Source organism: Oreochromis niloticus, linkage group LG7, assembly GCF_001858045.2.
Source record: "Oreochromis niloticus isolate F11D_XX linkage group LG7, O_niloticus_UMD_NMBU, whole genome shotgun sequence".
Lineage (NCBI taxonomy): Eukaryota > Metazoa > Chordata > Actinopteri > Cichliformes > Cichlidae > Oreochromis > Oreochromis niloticus.
Window position 1 is genome coordinate 58,065,040 of NC_031972.2, and position 18,949 is coordinate 58,083,988.

Consider the following 18,949-nt stretch of genomic DNA (forward strand, 5'->3'; position numbering starts at 1 on the left):
TCTATTGTGCTATTTATATCTTAGAATGAAATAACATTCTTCTAAGTTATCGTTTGTTTTTACAGCCACATATTTCGGTGGGGCCTGATCCTTACCATGGAAGTTTGGGGTTGAATCCATCGCAGGTCCTTCACTCTAATCAATCAGCGGCATCTTCTCTACATATCCAAAAATAGCAAGCAAGAATCTGATGCATTTATTGTTTTGTTTTTTTTAAATAGAATTGAATGTGCTATATCTTAATCTCAGCAAAACAGTTCGAAAGCCCCAGACTGATGTTGTAGCTATTTCATTTGTTAACAACTTATGCCTATTAGTTTTCACTTCCTCATATGACTTTCCACCAGTCATATCAAGATTCAGAATCTGACTTGACTGATTATCAACTGGAACAATGTCCCGTGGATGCAGATAATAAAGAATTTAATTAGAAAAATACAATCATCTTGTTTGCCTTGTGCTTTGCTTTAGATAAGATATTTTTTCACTAAAATGGTTTTATTAGTTCTCCATTAGCTTAGTTTGTAATGTTAAGCTACTAGGTAATCCAGTGCCAAATAAATGTTATAAATTTAATTATCAGTCCTGTTTATAGTACCATGGCTGAGAACTAACACGGACTAAAGACCACTGATATTTACCACAAGTTTGTTTGCTTTGTCTTTGAAATTCCTTTTCTTCCCTCAGATATTACTGACAGGATGTGACAAATTTTATATATTGTATATTTAGCCCTGTGAGTTTTTCCACTTATGTATGTATAGTTTTTTTCAGATGAAGAAAAAAGGTAAAAAGGTTCACATCAACTATGATATATGTAATATATACAGAGGTTGAAAACAAGGATCAGACAATACAGAAAAACAACAATAGTTTATTTGAACCATATTTTGTGTATGAACTACAAACTGGTCTCTATAATCGATCTCCATATCTTTTAAAGGTCATGAAAGAATGCTTACATGAAAATCGATCTCTTATTCTTTTACAACATATTTATCTTTTTTTTCACTTTTCGAACAGGTTGTTGGCACATGTAAAATCAAAATTTAAAAATTTTTGTTTTTGTTATGTTTTATTCTCAAAATGTATTTTATATAAATCTACCACTAGAACAGCATTCCTTCTCAGAAAAAGAAAAGGATGTGAAAAAAAGGAATATTGACAAAAATATTTTAGATATCTTACACACATGAGACAGCTTGACTAAAATGCAACAAAGTTACCATTGAAATTTTCAGACAGTTTACCTCCAACTAAAGGCAGAAGGGAAAGATGGTTACACTCTCAACATAAACTGCGGAGAATCGTGATCCCCTGCCTGCCAGTATGAACTGAAACAGAGAATGACACACACACACACACACACACACACACACACACGCACAATATGGTTTACAACTGTGCCAGTCTCCACATAAGGGCAATTATGGGGTGAATCCTGTCCAGTTGTTGGAAAAAAATAAAGGGGAATCATTCATTAAGTCTGGACTAAAATACCCAGTGACCTCATTTTATTTAGAAATCTACAGTATTCCCCACATCTGTGTTGTACACAGCACATCAGAACTGTCTTGGTTAACAAAACACCTTGAAATACACGGTAAGCCTTCATATTAACTAGATACAATAACCACTTGCATCTCAAATGGTGCTCATCTTAAACCATCATAATTCCTTATCTGGCAGAGAAAAAAAGCTGTGAAAATAAAATTAGTATAATTAATATTCTTAAATATACTCTGCATCATAGGGTGTGTGTGTGCGTGTGTGTGGAGTGCTGAGGTGCGTGTGTGGGATTTTTTTTAACACTACAGATTATGAATTAATTAAAATATAGAATATGTGCAACTGTAATACATATATCAGGTACCCCAGGTAATAAAAGCTTTGTGTGAATCAAGCATAGATCATATTGTTCTGAGGCAAACTAACACTGTATCTCATTTAATCTCCATACTCTATGCATTAAGCTAAGGGGTGCAGCATTTTATTCATTTTTTAATTTAAGCTAAAATCTGTATTGGCTGTAAAAGGTTCGCACTTATGTCCATTTAAAGCCATTTTGTTAATTTGCCTTTATTCATAGTGACACATAACTGCTTGAATGAGAGTGAATTCTTTTAAAACTTCTGTAAAAAACTGGTTGATTTTGCTTGGCTTTCTGGAAGTTTTAAATGAGGCCTGTATAGTATACAAGCTTGTATAGTAGAAAGTGGGGTTTTTTGTTTGTTTGTTTGTTTGTTTTTTAACCTGTGGTAGCCCGTGTTTTTGTGAAACAGCTGGTGTAACATGCAGACCTATAGACATTGCTGCTTGTTATCTTGATAGTGTTGCTCACAAAAAATGAGAGGAAAACTCATTGTTTTTTGCTATATTTTCTGTAAAATATGTAAATGATTTTGAAGAAAATCCCACAGAAAATCTTTCACTTCTTAAATCATTATTCTGAATAGCTTTCAGAACTTAAAACACCTATTGCCACCATTTAAATCCAGTGTAACCATCAATAATCTAAGAGTGACCACAGCGGTGGACTGTTTTCATATTTTTTTTCCAGACATGTTTTGAACTAATAGAGGACAAATGTTTCAAATTCTGAGTGGAGTGCCAGTTTTTACTTAAATGATATGCATGGTGAATCCACAGAAAGCACACGACATCATCTGTAATAGAGGCATTCCTTTCTGGATTGCATTACTGCAAGTGTAAAAAACAAAAAACACAAAAAAACCCCAAACTGAATTAAGAATTAGAGTGGCCTAACTTTTTTGCATATCTTTCTGTTGAATAAAAACCACAGTCAACTTGCTAAAAATAAACCTGGTGTCATCTCAAATGTCTGCATAACCACTGCATTTATGGTGCTTGGCACCATTCATAACATTTGGGACTTTGAAATCCTTTCCAGGGTATGGATGGCAGCAGAGCTGTGCCCATCCAAAGCCCACGGGCACATCAATTAAAATGTAAATTGTGTTGTCACTAACAACGTGGGAGAGAGTCAGGTGCAACCCAAACATCTGGTTGATGCCCGATCCCACACATTCACCCCATAAGCCTCTTGCAGCTAAGCCTTGCCACTCAGGGACAAGTTCTGTGGTTGGCGGGAGCAGGGTGTGAATCTGGGACTGCCAGGCACTGCCCATGTGGAAATATGGCACAAAGATGACAGGCAATGTGCTCAGACAGCTGTATAAAGGGTTTAAGCTCTTTCTTCCGCTCATCAGTCTACTTCTGACAGCACTCCTGCAGTACTGCAGATGAGGTAAGGGGTCCCAGCATGAAAATGGGGCTTCAAAGCAATCATCTTCATATGCAACACTACACAGCACTGCAAGGTAAAGGTGAAGCCATGATACACTGGAAATATTCTGAGGCAGTGGGCTTTTTGCCAGAATTTGAGGTCATGTACATCTGCACAGGCATTATTCCCATCCTCTCCAGTCATAATTATGTTCTTTCTAAAGTACGTGTTAATGCTGCTTCTGTTGCATGACCTTCAGAATTTCAATGGTTCTTAATGCAATTTATTATATGCTTTGTATAATAATGAGATTTGTCAAGACAAATTTGAGATCAGGGATCATTTTAAATTTTACATATACAATAGAAACACAAAGACATATAGATCAACAGTATTTAATTTAACAAAACTGTCCTTCTAGTAGTGAGCTTCAACTTTTACAGTAGCAGAAATGGATGCATTTCCCTCTTTTCAGGTCCTCAGCCTATTGATGACAGCGCAGAGTGCCTAATGTATGTGACAGATAATTAAACGGTGAATAATGATCAGATTCCATCACTGACAGTTCTGTCACTCACTCCAAAATGATGAACAAGTGTTTAATCCATCTCAGTTAGAGATGGTAACAAAAGATTTCATCAATTAATCCACAGCTGAGAAAATCACTAATGTGCTCTAGGATTCTTTGATAAATGGGGAAAATGAGGTTACCGTGTCATCTGATCGAAAATCGGCAGCTATACCAAAAAAAGAACAATAAAGGAACAATACTTTGTTTCATGTTTTTTGACACCTCTTTGAAAGAAGTTGAAAGTATATTAGTAAACCAATTTTGTGATATGCGAGGAAAAAAGAAGAAAAAAACCCACATGAATTAAGTGTTGAAAAAATAATTGCAGAATACAGTTTTCTTGATTTAACCACAACATTTTTTTCTTAAATAAATAACTTCTGCTTTGTAAAGACACTTTTTGAAACAGTAGACATACTCTAATTCCCAAAGTCACTGAATTAACATTGCTAGTCGCTGATTTGCCAAACACAAGTCTGTTATTCCGAGCGTCAGCCGCAGTCCTCGCAACCAAAGGTCAGTAATGTTCTGTCAATAATGCCTGTAAGTAATTTCATCAGTTTTAAAATGTCTCACAAAAGTATTAGATTTGGGTCTCTTGTACATTGTCTTTTGAGCTGGCCCGGATTAACAAAGGTTCGTGCGCTGAGCTGTGTATAGAATTGATTGTGGAGGCATGGTTGTATGCAGTCTTATAGGTGTTATAGTGGTTGAGGTGCTCATGCTCAAGAGGAGGCAGAGTAAGGTGGCCCTCCATGCCCGGGCCTCCTGTTACACAATCCTCGTCCACATTGATGATCTCAATAGTGCGTGTGGGTGCATGGTGATTCTGCTGGTGGTGTTGTTTGCGCATCTTATAGAAGATAATAAGCATGACAGCTGCCATGAGTGTGATTGCAACAAAACAGCCAATGATGATCTTGGTTGTCTTCATTACCTCATCCAAGCCATTCTGCAATCCCTCACCACCCACCTCTGTGACGGGAATCGTATAAGTCTTCTCTGTGGCACGTGTGGAGAGTGCGGTTCGGACGGTGGTGGTTGTTGTAGAGGTTGGTGAGATAGACTCCCATGTACCAGCAGAGGGTGTGGGGCCAACCTTCTGTTGGACAGTAGTGGTGAAGCCTTCATTATGCGGGGTTTCTATTGTCTCCACTGTCACTGTAGTAAAGTAGCTGAAACTGCTTTCCGTAGAGGAAACATTAAGTGTGGCAGATGCTGTTGTGTTACCTGCAGAATTACTCACCATGCACGTATATGTACCTGTGTCCTGCATGGTAACGTTGGTAAAGTTCAGTGTGCCATCATTCAGCACAGAGATTCTGACCTTGTATGCACCGTGTGTCATGATGGAACCATTGGGTGTAATCCAGCTCACTGAGGTTAAAGAGCTGGCTCTGCATTTCAACTCTGCAGCACTTCCCTCTGTTACATTTAGGTCTGTGGGAGGCTCCACAATAACAGGAGCATAACAGTGAAAGTAATTCTGGTCCAGCTCACCAATGTAGCGTCCCTTATGGTGAGGAGGTGAACTGCAGCGGGCACAGCAGCTGGTGTTTGCGGGTACCATCTCCTTAAGCCACCAGCTTAGCCAGAGGATGTCACAGTTACAATTCCAAGGGTTGTGGTGTAAGTGCACCCTCTCCAGGTGATGTAGAGGAGTGAAGAGATCATGGGGCAAGAGGGTAAGGTTATTGTGGGCCAGATTGAGTTCCACAAGTGATTGCAGGTCATCAAAAGCATTCCTTTCTATGGTCTGGATCTGGGCATGCATCATCCACAGCTTTTGTAAGTGTATAAGGCCTTTAAATGAACCAGGCCGGATGACAGATAGCTGATTTCCTGACATTTCCAGTTCATCCAGCTTCACTAGGGGAATAAGATTGGGAATTTCCTTCAGATTGCACATTCCCAGATTTAAGTAGCGCAGATTGCTCAGCCCTTCAAAGGCCCCCTCAGATATGTAGTTGAGCCGTTTGAGCTCCCCAAGGTCCAGCCTTCGTAATGAGGGCACTCTGTTGAAAGCATAGGAGGGAATGCTCTCTATGGGGTTATTCCTTAGCCAAAGCTCCTTTAGTTTGGACAAGTACTCAAAAGCCCCATTTGGGATGGTGGTGAGGCGGTTATCAAATAGCTCCAAGGTATTGAGGCTGGCCAGTCCATTGAAGGCCCCAAGCTCAATTTTGCGTATGTGGTTTTTGCTCAGCTGTAGAATCTCTAGATGTCTTAGGTGTTTGAAGCTGTCCACTTTTATGACTTGAATGAGATTTTCTTGCAGATTCAAGTAGCGTGTGTTGGTAGAGATGCCATCAGGAACATCCCGCAGGCCTCTGCGCGTGCAGATGACTTTGCTGAACTGGTTACTGCACGAACAGACAGAGGGACACGTCTGAGCGCGAACCAGTCCTGCCACCACCAGCAGCTGGAGGGCCAGGAGCAGAACAAACAAAGGGTCGGACAAGGCCCGGTTCCACCTAGGACCTCGCATCATCTGCTGCTGCTGAGAGGAGGTCATCTTGTTTAACATTCATAATTCATTGACTGGTCTTTCACTCTCTTAAAAGAGGATTTTGGCCCACTGGAATGAAATGAGAAAGACAAAAGAGAAGACAACCATTAGATAATTGTGTGAACAAGTCTAATGCATGCTAAAGTTTATCCCGTGCCATTTCTAATTATTAGCAAAAGGATAGTCTTAACAAAAAGGTATACTGTCTTGTAGCAACCATTAACCACATTCACACACAAACTGGGAACTTATATACAAATGTGTTTTCGGGCACAATGTCCTTTGATGTCAGTCACATAATTCAAATTCCTGATAAAACAAATGATTTCTGTGCTGTTTGTTTGCAGAAGAAGGGAACGAGTGAAAAAAAAGTGAAAAAAGCAGCTGTGACTACTGCCTTGTGATTTATATTTCAGTGTGGCAGAGCATAAATAATAAGGAAGCTCAACACCCGCTAGTCGTTCAATGGAGTCAAGATATCTAGAAACCTCTGATTACAACTCACAATTCAGCAAACAAAAGGCATGAATGCAAGTGCATATATATATATATATATAATATTTGTGTGTATCGATTTAGAGAACATGCAGTGAGTTCAACACTACAACAGTGGCCTCTCTTCATTTGTTTTTTTTTTCTTTATTTTTGTATTTTTTTTAAATCACAAATAAACAGCTCTGTTTATTGTTACTGAGTCAACATCAAAGAAAGAATATTTACATATTACAGTATTCAAAAAAATTATTTAACACAAATGGTCTGTTTACAAGGAAATTTACAGATTCCTTAAAAAGATTAAGGTTAAGATTTTCACTTTTCATGTTAACTGGAAAAGCACTGTGAGTTAAGGCAGGAACATTAAGCAGCTGAAATGTAGACTAGCAGTGAGGTCAACACTACAACAGTGGCCTTTTTATACACTTTACCCAAGAAAGGGTATAAAAAGTCTCTTGGAGTCTCTTAGGTTGACTAACCAGTGCCTTTTTCATATTCTCAGGGCCCAAGTTGGCTTCTAAATTCTGAGACATTTTACCTTAAACCATTAGACCATTCAAAATATTTTTTTCTTTTTTACTAAGCAGTTCATACATTTTTTCTTACATGTTTTATACTTTATGTGTATTACTTAATAAGTGAAAGGTCAGTACAATTAAACATGCCACTGATGCTCTGATGTCCTTCATTGTCAATTAATATCCCAGCCAAATGTGTCTGTCACACAAAGATTAAAAAAAAAAAACAGTTGGTTTTCTACAATCAACGTATGTGTATGTTTAGGTGTCAAACATAATCATATCCATTCTGTGGAATAATAAACCCATTGAGGGACACATTGCTGACATATTGATTAATTTCATGTTCAGTATAACATCTCTGGACTTTACTGGCTTATTGTTAATGGCCATATTGCAGCACCGTTGTTCAAAAACCAATTCAAATACAATAATTACAACATTCATATTATGTTGAGTCATACAACTTTCTCATTGCTTTGCTTATTATACAGTTCATTAGTATATGTTTTTTTTATTGTCATTTTTTCCTCACTACTATCTAAGTGAAAAGCAGGGAACCACTCTGGGCAGGTCGGAAGTGAGTCACAGAGCTAGCACAGATAAAGGGAAACATTTATAGAGCCTCTAATCTACCTGACCTGAATGTTTTTGAATGTGGGAGGAAACTGGAGCATGTTCAGAAAATCAATGTGAACATGAAGAAAAAGATGTAAACTATACTGTTAGATTTTCAACCTCCAGTGAAATGTCAGTGATAAATACTGATCCACTGTGGAATATGTGTTGTTCGGCTATGAATAGCTCAGGAAATGTGAAACATTTTCGTAACGGAACACAATGTCTTTCACACAACAAGGTTTAATCTTTCAACAATGACAGAAAGAGCTCTCTGAGATAAGAGTTATCGTGAGATGTGTTATATTAATTAAGTAAAATATCCTTCGTATTTAAAGAAACTAATCACAAATGAACAACTCTGTTAATTGTCACTGAGTCAACATCAACATTTAGAAAGAATATTAGCAAATTACAGTGTTCAAAAATGTTTTATTTAACACAAATGGCCTATTTAGAAGGAAATGCACAATTTCCTTGTAAAAAAGACCAGAAGATTTTCTCTTCTTGTGTTAATTGGAAAAGCACTGTGAATGAAGACATGCAGGAACATTAGACAGCTGAAATGTTTTATAAAAAACCCCCAAATGATACACACACACACCCAACATTTTTTAATATGAAAAGGGCAGTGTTGTTGGGATGCAATATTCATAGTTTCTGTAGGCATACAGTGTGTTCAACACACAGCCTAATCTCCAATAGAAAGCTCTTCACTTAAAAATGAGGAGGCTATTACTGTAACTACTGATTAATTGCTTGATTACTGACTCCATTAATTCTTCAATTACAAAATTCAAATTCCAAGCAGCCAAAGCCTGGAGGTGGAAAAAGAATTTGTTTTCATACAGGGGGACTGAGCAAATGTGACAGAGATCACACACCAAGCTGGAAATCACATTCCATTGTTGCAGTTTTAATTTGTTCGAAATTAAAACCTTGCACAAAACAACAGGGTTTGATGCAGCACAGGGTTTAGTACAAGATTTATGCTTGGATGTTCTACACTGTCAGAAGAAAATATTAATATATGAAACTGAATTTTTGTTTTGCAATATTTATCATACACATCTTTTTAGGTAAAAACAATGTCTTTTCAATGCCATGAATGAATATAATGACCTACTAAACACATGCTTCAGTTAAGACTTCTGAAAACTTCCTCACTCCCTGTATCTCCACTATTTACTCATCCTTCTTTTCAACAGATCAAACCTTGATAAAAGATAAACAGTGAATCAGCAGAACAGAATCCAAACTGTGGCAGTAGAAAAGATCAAGTTGATTTACAGAGCAAAACAATATATCTGCACACTGACAATGAAAGCAGCAAAATTGGATTTACATAGTGCTGTGATGGAATTAGATGAAAAGAGATAAGGAAAATAGGATTAAGAAAAGAAAGCATTTTCAACTTTTGTCCTTACAGATTATGAACTGCCAGCTGTCTCTTTGTCTGGCAGACATACTAAAGCGCGACCCTGCTTAACAGAAGTGGAGACAATTAAACAGCAAGATCTGCAATATTTGTGAATTCATTTCTTGCTTATACAGAAACTGTTATGTGGAGTTGTGAGTATTTTCTTTGTGCCCCTATGCTCCACACAGGCTCTTCTTAGGTCTTCTTCTGCAGTATTTGCTCCAAATTATTGCCTCATCAAGCAGCCAATAATGAAAGATGAAAAAGTTTTTGCAGCATCCACCTGTGGAGTGGTTACCAGACCGCTTATTTCCCACTGGACTTTCACCCCGAGTCTAATGCTTGCTTCCATGCTCTCAGACCGGCACTCCCTCTGCAGCCTACTTGCTCCATTCTAGTTCTGTGCTCGCTTGTAGGAACTGCATCATTGAGCAGAAACCTTTGTCTAAGGCAGACAGTGATGGTACCTCTGTTACAAATAGTATAGGCAATCATGAGACCTGATTTGACAAATGATGCTTGCCATCCATACATCCAAAGCAGTCCAGATGTCCAAATAATGTTTGTCTACCTGCCTGTGTGATTCAATTGCACAAAAGCCTACAGTGCAGGATCAACAGGGACCTCCATGCTAATTCCACAAGCCCTTTAAATTCAGCCCTCATCAGAGGGATGGAGGTACATCAGCCTCTTGGGCCTCTCCATGCCGCTTCATACATTTCTATCTGCGCATGTGTTGGAGTCCTCCCTGACTCAATCAGTTTTAAGTGTGCTAGACAGCCAATGACGTGTTGGGACTTTTATGCACATGCCAAGAGGTATTCCTCTAATCCCATCAAGGATTAGTGATCTGCATGGTGTGTAACATTACTAACATCCCACTCCTCTGCTGTAGAACTGTTTTTTCTACCACAAGGCATGAGATGTTAAATGACCAAAATATACCTTTTCTCACAACCTTATTGCAGGTTCTATTCATGGGTCATAATCTGGTGTATGTTACCATACTGTCACAATAGGGCAATGGCCATTGTAAACTGAGCTACCATTAGTATATTTATAGTTGTCAAAATGATGGACGCCACTGAAATAAAAAAAATAAAAGAAATAAGAAGAAAAAACCCTGCAAAAATCATGTCAGTGTAATTAAATAATGCTGAGGTGGACTTTATGGGCCTGTTTGGAGCACAAGGGCATAAAGGAAAATCTTCAAGACTAGAACAACTAACCAGTTCTTTATTGTATTGCTCATACACCCCGCCATACGCCCTGCCATCACTACATGAACTGTAACAATTTTATTTAATACACAGATAATGAATGGATTTATGTAATAAATTAAATAAAAATCAGAGATCAGAGAAAAAGTTATATAAAAATGTTTAAATAAAAATAATTACGACAAGAGAAAAAGGGGTATAAAAATTAGGGTCAGTATTTTAGATTAACTGCCATCTGTAAAATGGCATATTTAGTTTATTTAAAGGACATTAGTAGTGGTAGTGGTCGTTTCCACAGGGTCTTAGTTTAGCCCTTCTTATGACTACTGTAATTCTGAAGTCTGTCATATTTTTACATTATAAATCGGGTAGAAAGGGCTGAATTATTTAGTAACACTGCAGGAAATTCAAGTGGGGCTAAAGCCCCCCCAAAATAAGTCTGCCACTGGTTGGCACAAGCCACTGAGTTATTTTATTCTGCTTTCTTATTATGGACAACATGAACTTCCTGTCTTCATTCCTTACAAATACATTAATTCCTTTGAAAGGTGGGGAAAATAGAGTGGACTCCTCTGACGCTTTCTACACTCCGTTAATGCTCGAGTGCCTGCTGATTATGAACTTTTCTGTAAAGAGTGACTGACAGAAGCTTTAGCTTTCACATTGCATGGAAGAGAAAAGATGATGAAAGATTGCAGAGTGTGAGACATCTGTGACAGAGGAATGTTGGTATGTATGGGAGAGAAAGAGAGAGAGGGAACGCGCAAGAGAGAAAAAGAGAAGGAGGGATTAATGAGATATAAATCAAATCAGGCCACTTCTTGATAATGCCAGCAACAGCTCCAAATATAAATCAGAATCCTTTAAGGATTCCAGTGTGGGAGGGATACCCACCACATGCATCACAAGCCTTCTTTTTTCCTTCTCTCCAGCCAGCACAATAAACCGATTAGATGTCTTTATATTTTCATCATGTGGTCATAGTTTTGATATAGAGTCACATTTTCCCAGTGGTCTTTCATCACATTTAATAATACACATTATATTAGAGCCTAATTGGGGTAAAGACAGGACACATAACCCTCCTGAACCCTTCTGTGTCAAGGGATACGTGCCCCCCCCCCCCCCCTCCTCTTTTGACACAGCCAAGTGACAAGTTGAAGTAATACAACTTTATCCAAAATCCACTTGATCTACTAGCGCTAAGTCTACATAACATTTTTATGTAGTTAATTCTTTAGGTGGACAAAAGTCATTAATACACACTGAACAGCAGTGTTGGGACTAACGCGTTATTAAGTAACGCGTTACAGTAACTATGTTATTATTGTGGTAACGAGCACGGTAACTAGTTATTATGCCAAAACCAGGAACGCGTTACTCGTTACTGGGATTTAGATTGGCTCGTATTCGTTACTTTGTGTGGTGGCTATCGCGGCGCTTCCACAGATTCAGTAACGGCAGGAAGGGAGGCAAGAGGAGAGACCCGAAGCGGCCGCCGGTCCGCGTGTCAGGTGAACTGAACTTCAGGTAAGAAGTTATGACCTGCAGTCTATCTGAGTCAGATATAAACCAAGTTTAGGTGGAGTTTATTTTCGGTATGCTGACATTTTCGTACTGCGTGCTAGCTAGCATGACGGAGTTTCTATACAGCTGGGTGGGTGCTATGTTACTGATGTTGAACTTTATTTTGTTCATACGGTTAATTATTAGAGTTGCCAACCGTCCAGTAAAAAAACAGAATCGTCTCGTATTCAGAGAAAATATTACGCGTTTCGTACTGAGGTGAAAAGGAACACAGTTTGTCCCGGACTTCAGCTACAATGAAAAAGACACAAAGCTGAAGCTGCACAGCTGCCTCTTCTTCTCTCATTCTCTCCTCTCCTGTTTCTACTTCAATCACGAAACTGATCAATGATCAGCTGATCGGCTTTTCTCTCTTGTTTATTTATCGCCCACTTTGCGCCAGAAAGAGGAAACCAGCGGAGGTCGCGTTAAACAACAGCAGCACGTTTAAGCTTGATCAGCTGTTGTTAGAATTTATTTAATATTAATTTCTAGTATCAGCTGATGTTTGCTGGAGCCACAGCTGTAAAGCTGCTGGTCATGATATCGGTTTGGTTATCTGGTGAGAGGGAAACATGAAGATGAAACCAGGAGATGTCCTTACTGAATCATCAGAGCTGAACAGGTGATGGAGAAACAGGTTTACCTTTTAGGTGACATGAATGAGTTGAAGGGAAGTTATGAACTGTTTCTGAGAGACAAATAACACCAGGATCCTTTTCTACGTAGCTGACAGCTGGTAACTGTGCAGGGGCGGGTCTAGCAAATTTTTGCCAGGGGTCCAGGTAGGGCATTAACAGGGAAAGGGGAGGACAAGGAAATAGTTTTCTTTATTATTCTCATTTAAAATGTCTCGCTTTAAAAAAATAATTATCTGAGTCTTACAACAAACAATTGATAGATTGATACATATATACCATCAGAACAGTGTACATCACTGTCACAACAGTGTTTGTTTTCATTCAAAGGCTTTATGATTTTTCCTATAATGGTGGGCCGGTCTCTAGTCAAAATGCCCGGGACGATTTTTTTGTCCCAGTCCAGCTCTGTATGCAGCTCATCTGCAGTCTGGTGTTACCTACATCTTTCCTATTCAGAAGGCAGAATTTCCAAGTTCTGAGTACAATCAAAAGCACCATGACTGCAGTTTTTGTGTTGGATGTAAAAAGCAGGCTAGAATCATGGCGGCGGTCAACGACGGTCCAGGCGTGGGATTTCTCTCGTGGAAATGTGCACATTATTTTTTCCTTTCTATTGGTAGGTGGCACAGTGCACTTGTGGCAAGTAAGCAAGCTAGAAGACTGGCAAGCTTGCTGGGTATCCAGTTACGGAAGCAACACATTAACAAGAGAATTCTGAGTAAAACCAAAGTTACTTTCCCTAGTAACTAGTTACTCTGAAAGTAACGAGTAACTTGAAGTAACTGAGTTACTTTTTTTTAGAGAAGTAACTAGTAATGTAACTAAGTTACTAATTTAAAGTAACTTACCCAACACTGCTGAACAGAAATGAGAAGCTAACAATGTTAAGCTTTTGTACATAGACAGCTGATAAATAATCTCAGGTATTTTATCCAGACACCATCAACTACACAGATATGAGCATACTGCTGAGAAATTACTGCATAAATCTATGTTTGATTTGATTATGGGAACACTCAGTGTTACTTCATACGCACATAAGTTATAAAAACAGCTTTGTCCCTGATGCTGTCACTAAACTCAATAAGAATTGTTTTTTGTTTGATTCATTTCGTTTAATTACAAAATATGTGTTTTGTCAGGTTTCAATAGGTGTGTGTGTTTGTGAAGGGATGTCAAATGCTATCATTTTTCTGTAAAGCAAATTTACCTATGGATATAAATAAAGTAACCTTAACCTTAACCAAATTCAGATTTAATTTTAGTTAAATAACAGCAATATCTGAAATATTTAGAATTATTAGGGTGGCACAGGGGTGGCTAACACCATTGCCTGCCAACAGCAAGGTTTCTGGTTTGAATCCTAGCTGGGCATTTCTTTGCCAAGCTGGCATGTGTACCTTGAGCCTGCGCTGGTTTCTTCTGGGTACTCTGGGTTTCTCCCACAGTCCAAAGATGAACATGTTAGGTTAACTGAAGATTATAAATTGGCTAGAGATGTGAAACAGATGAAGTACTTGAAGTGCTGTATGAATGCTTTTTAACATTGTGACTTGTGGTCTAAAGTATATTGTGTGGCAGTAAGGCAAGAAAAGGGCTATTTAAATACCAGTAGGTTACATGCATAATTATTTTATCCTATATTGTGCGAGCTGTTGGACTATGGAGTGTATAACAGGATGGATTATAAGTTATTATACTGACATATGCTACATGTATATAGCGACATTTATGATTTGATATGCACTATTACTGTGCCTTATATTTCCACAGTTAAGGGCACAGAGGAGCATACTTGGTTTAATCCACTTTAAAATGTAATGTTGAGGGATGCTGACACAAAAAAGACAAACAAAAAAAAAAACAAGAAAATGGTCACACTGCAGCTCTTTTTCAGTCTATTTGTTTTAACCACTCAAGTGAAACAGACAAGCCAAATACTTTGAATTGGTGCTAACTAGCCAAGTGAGACAAACTGACAGCTGCTCCCATGCCCACAGCCTTACATTCTTTCACTCACAGCTTGTCTGTGTCATCTATAACAAGATGGTGAAATGAATCTGATGCATGTAACAAAAACTGAGTTAACCAGCATGCTCTTATAAATAAGCTTATCAAATGTGTTCAGTGACAAATAACGTTAATGTTAAAATGCTTAAAAATAAGACTCCCAATTCTATTTTACTAATCACCATTTTAGTAAAAATGGTGATTTGTAAATAGTTCTCTTTTCTGTGGAAGAAAGGATGCAAGAAAAAAAATCATAGCCATATAGCATCCAAATCTCGCACTATTTCCAATATTCTGTGCTCCAGGTTCTGTACATACATTTTGTTGTACTTGCGTCATATCTATTCATCCATCATTTGACATTTGTTTGGCATAGTAAAATCAGTTTTTTGCAAAGTGATGAGCACATATATATGGAAATGATCTAAGATACGCTAAAAAAGATAATTCCATCATACTAAGACTAAGACTAATGCTTATGTATTGCAATTAGAAATTTTAATATTAACCACAAGCAAACCTTTTTAAACACACTATGCATTTTGAACTCACATTGCAGTTCTTATCATAAAACCCAATACATGTGTATTGAGAAAGACTTTAGAAATAGTTTGATATAACAAAGAATTTACATTAAAAATGTACATGTTTCCATGATTTTTCTTTCTGACGACACCAAAACATGTTTAAATAGAAATGGAGAGGGCACAGAGGTTGCTGCCCATCTGAGGAGGGCTGTATGTGTGATCATATGAATATTAACATTACCTCAACAGTATTTTGAGTGTCACAGACACACACACACAAATATAGAACAAGAGAGAAAGATGATGGGGAGTAAAGACCTCTCTTTTCCAAGATTTGACAGCAGAGAAAAAGAAGTGACATTTTGACATTTTAAGCATATAGGCAACTGGTGAACCCAGATGTTAATAAATGGGATCCCTTCCAGACATTTCTAAAGACATATAAGTTAACTTGTCAAAAACTTACTTCTTTCTTTACTAAAAAAAAACCTGGGTCTATGAATATGTTAATATTGTTCATTTCCACAGTTTAACTACTAGGCACAAGATGTCTTCTATTGAAAAGACAATTGTACATGCACTGTTGGTTTCACATAATAGGCTGTCTCACGTTAGTTGCATACTTCAGCTTCAAATTTTCCACATACTTTATGAGATTGTGCACAATGGAAATTGAACATCTGAGGGAACTAACAATATTTTTTTTGCGTTTGAAGATGGATAATGTACCACAGAGTTCAGACATTCTTCTGTCTGATTTGATCTAAAGTAACAGCTTATCTGTCAGTTTTTATCTTACAAAAACTCTTAAAAAGGTCAAAGATGATGTTTTTTTTTCTTTTCAAGACATTTTTGAATGTTGTGTCTGTCTAATGTTCAGACAAAGGTCTTTATCACTGCACTGAAAAAACCAACTGTAGAATTTGGTTCATCAGCTCTTACAAAAATTGGTGCTGAAGAAACAGACGGTCGCATCGCTTAAGTCAAAAATTGTAGCCTTGCAATAATACAGCTCCCGCGGTGATTCTGGCTGTGGTCATGGCCGTGCTTTGGTTATTGGATTCTTGTTGTAACACATAAATATTGACTTCATGCAGCGGTCGTGTGGGTGCAGTGATTGTTCTGCTGGCTCTGTATCAAAACGCCAGTGGTGTGTTGGTAATATATAGCTGATAGATTCAGTCCAGGTTCAACTAGTAGGACACCTGGCCATATTCATTTTATAATGGATTTAACCACAGAAGCAGGTGAAGTCATAATAACAACAACTATATCCTGCCCCATCTTCACATGGATCAGTCAGGCAGCAGCTGCAGCTGTTCACAGCCAGGAGCTGTGGACTCTTGGAAATAAGCTTCACACCATGGAAAGCATTACATTCTCTCCCCTTTTATACTGTCAAAGGCAAAAGTTATTGTAAGGTAAACATTCCCCACTTGTGACTTTTCAGTGGTCAGGTACTTCTTAAAGTCCACTGAACACCAAAGCGTGGTGTGTGAGTCGGCATTATTACATTATAGTTGGACATGCAGGTGTGGGTCAGCTTAACATAAATGCAGAGCAAATGCAAAGGCACCAGCATCCCTCTCTGTCAGAGGATGACCCTTGGACTGTTTCCTGATGAATGAAACACACTCATTTTCTAGCCTCATTGGCTACAAGTGCCAAGGGCCTCATTTAAGGCTGCTGGCATTGAAAACGCATACATACACAACTAATGCACTCACTCATAACTAATGCACACTCAAGTAAAGACGTGCACATTTTGACTCAAATTAAAATATAAAAAACCTCCACATATTTTCACATACATACATTAAAAGAGCATTCTCAATAAAAACTATCAAAACACTACAGTAACAGCCATAGTGATAAATGTGGCTGTTGAAATAAAATTGATCTCTGTCTTCTTTAGTCTTTCTGATAATTTTTTTAAATAATAAATAAATAAATAAAAATAAATATATTGAAAACATCTCCAATATAAAAAAATAAAATACATCAGGAGAACTGACTTGTGGTAGAAGCTGTGTACGTGTGCAACTGTGGGTCTTTAATGTGTGCTTTTAGCATTTGCAGATTTTCACAAACTGGGTACGTGACAGCTTTCTTGTTTCACGGTAAGGGCTGTGTCGGCAGTAGGGGCTCACGGGTGACAAGAGATATTGATAAAATCATTTGTCACCCTGTGAACATTTCAGAGAGGCTGTGGGCAGAAAATGGCTGCTAACTAGTTTTCAAGGATGTCGAATGAAGGAGTCTGTCTGTAATACTGCTGTCACTCTAGTGTCTGGTTGAGGTCAGGGTGAGCATGCATCACTTTGAGTCTGTCCATGCTGCGGAGAGGTCGTACTGAGGCTGTGAACCTGGTGATACAGGCAGTATGGTCTCCCTGTAATTGAGTTTGGGTTTGAGAGAACATGAGAGATAAGCAGGAGCACACTGATGGTATCTAAAAACAGAAGACAGTGCTAGAAGCTGCAATGTCAGAAAATATATTCAAATAAGACCAGAATTTGAGAATTAACTTATTAAGGTTTCAGATTAATTGTTATACACTTATAATCCAGTTGGACTAAGATCATTGTATTTGATTATCCACTGACAAAATAAGAAGTGTTGACTAAAATTATGAAACGGTGAGATCGGTGAGCAGAGCTAGTTGCCTGAACACACACACTCCTGAACATGTGACTTACTCTAATATCATTTCAGTGTTAACATGTCCAAGGGCACAATCTTGTAATGTCCCCTTGATTGATGTGTCACTATACCTTTTTAACATCAGCTGGTCTGAAGGTCAGTTATACAAAGAATCGGCTAAAAGAAGCTTAGCTAGAAGGTACAGATGTTAAATAAATGGAGGAAATGTGACACAGATTAAATTGTTTTTAGAATAGTTACAATGAGGAAGAACCTCTAATGGTTTGAAAGTGAACCCAAAACAACAACAATTCATGTTTTGTTTTTTTTTACTTTAAATAACTTTCAGCCTTTTCGTCACATGTGGTTTTGTAAATGTTCACAAAGTGACAACATCCTCACTTTCTGGAGTAATATAAAAGCATGCACTTTTAAAATTAAGCTGCCTTTGTCCTAATTTGTTGTGATCCATCGGGTTGTTTGCTAATTAAATGACACCAGAGACAGATTCTGAAAACACAGAGGGCTTCTTTGGAAAGGCATATTGTACATTTGCACTTGTTCTCTAATAAGACTAATTACAATATTTTTCATTCAATAACACGAAACCACTTGTGACTGCACACGTTTGGGAACCTGTGTGTAACCCGCTGTTTTTCTGATACTCGGCACCAAAGGCAAAGGGTGCATTTTAGAGGAAATAAAAACATGTCAATTGATTCCATTGCACAAATTCAATATCATTTCCATGAAGACTTTCAATCTCCTACCCCACTGGGATGGATATAAAGGGTGGATAAAATAAGAGAAAATAAGAGAAATACCACATGAAAAGAAGCTTTGAAGTAAGTGAATCACAAAAGCAACTATTCATGCGAGTCATATGAAATAAGTTGAATGCCATTTAGCTTTTAAAAAGGTCTGACAGACAGCACTTTTATTAGTGAGCTTTTAAGACATCACT

The 18,949-nt window shown here is 37.9% G+C and overlaps 1 protein-coding gene across 4 annotated transcripts in view; it reads right to left on the bottom strand.

Annotated features, from left to right (window-relative positions):
- Window positions 1-846: 846 nt before the first annotated feature.
- The window catches only part of LOC100701892 (leucine-rich repeat-containing protein 4C), a 158,221-nt gene continuing 140,118 nt past the window's right edge, over window positions 847-18,949 (bottom strand). For all 4 annotated transcript variants that reach the window (XM_019361951.2, XM_005470979.4, XM_019361950.2 and 1 more), the window contains one exon: window positions 847-6,396. In XM_019361951.2, the coding sequence (XP_019217496.1) occupies window positions 4,402-6,345 (1,944 nt within the window). In that variant the 5' untranslated portion in view covers window positions 6,346-6,396 and the 3' untranslated portion in view covers window positions 847-4,401. The remainder of the gene's footprint in view (window positions 6,397-18,949) is intronic.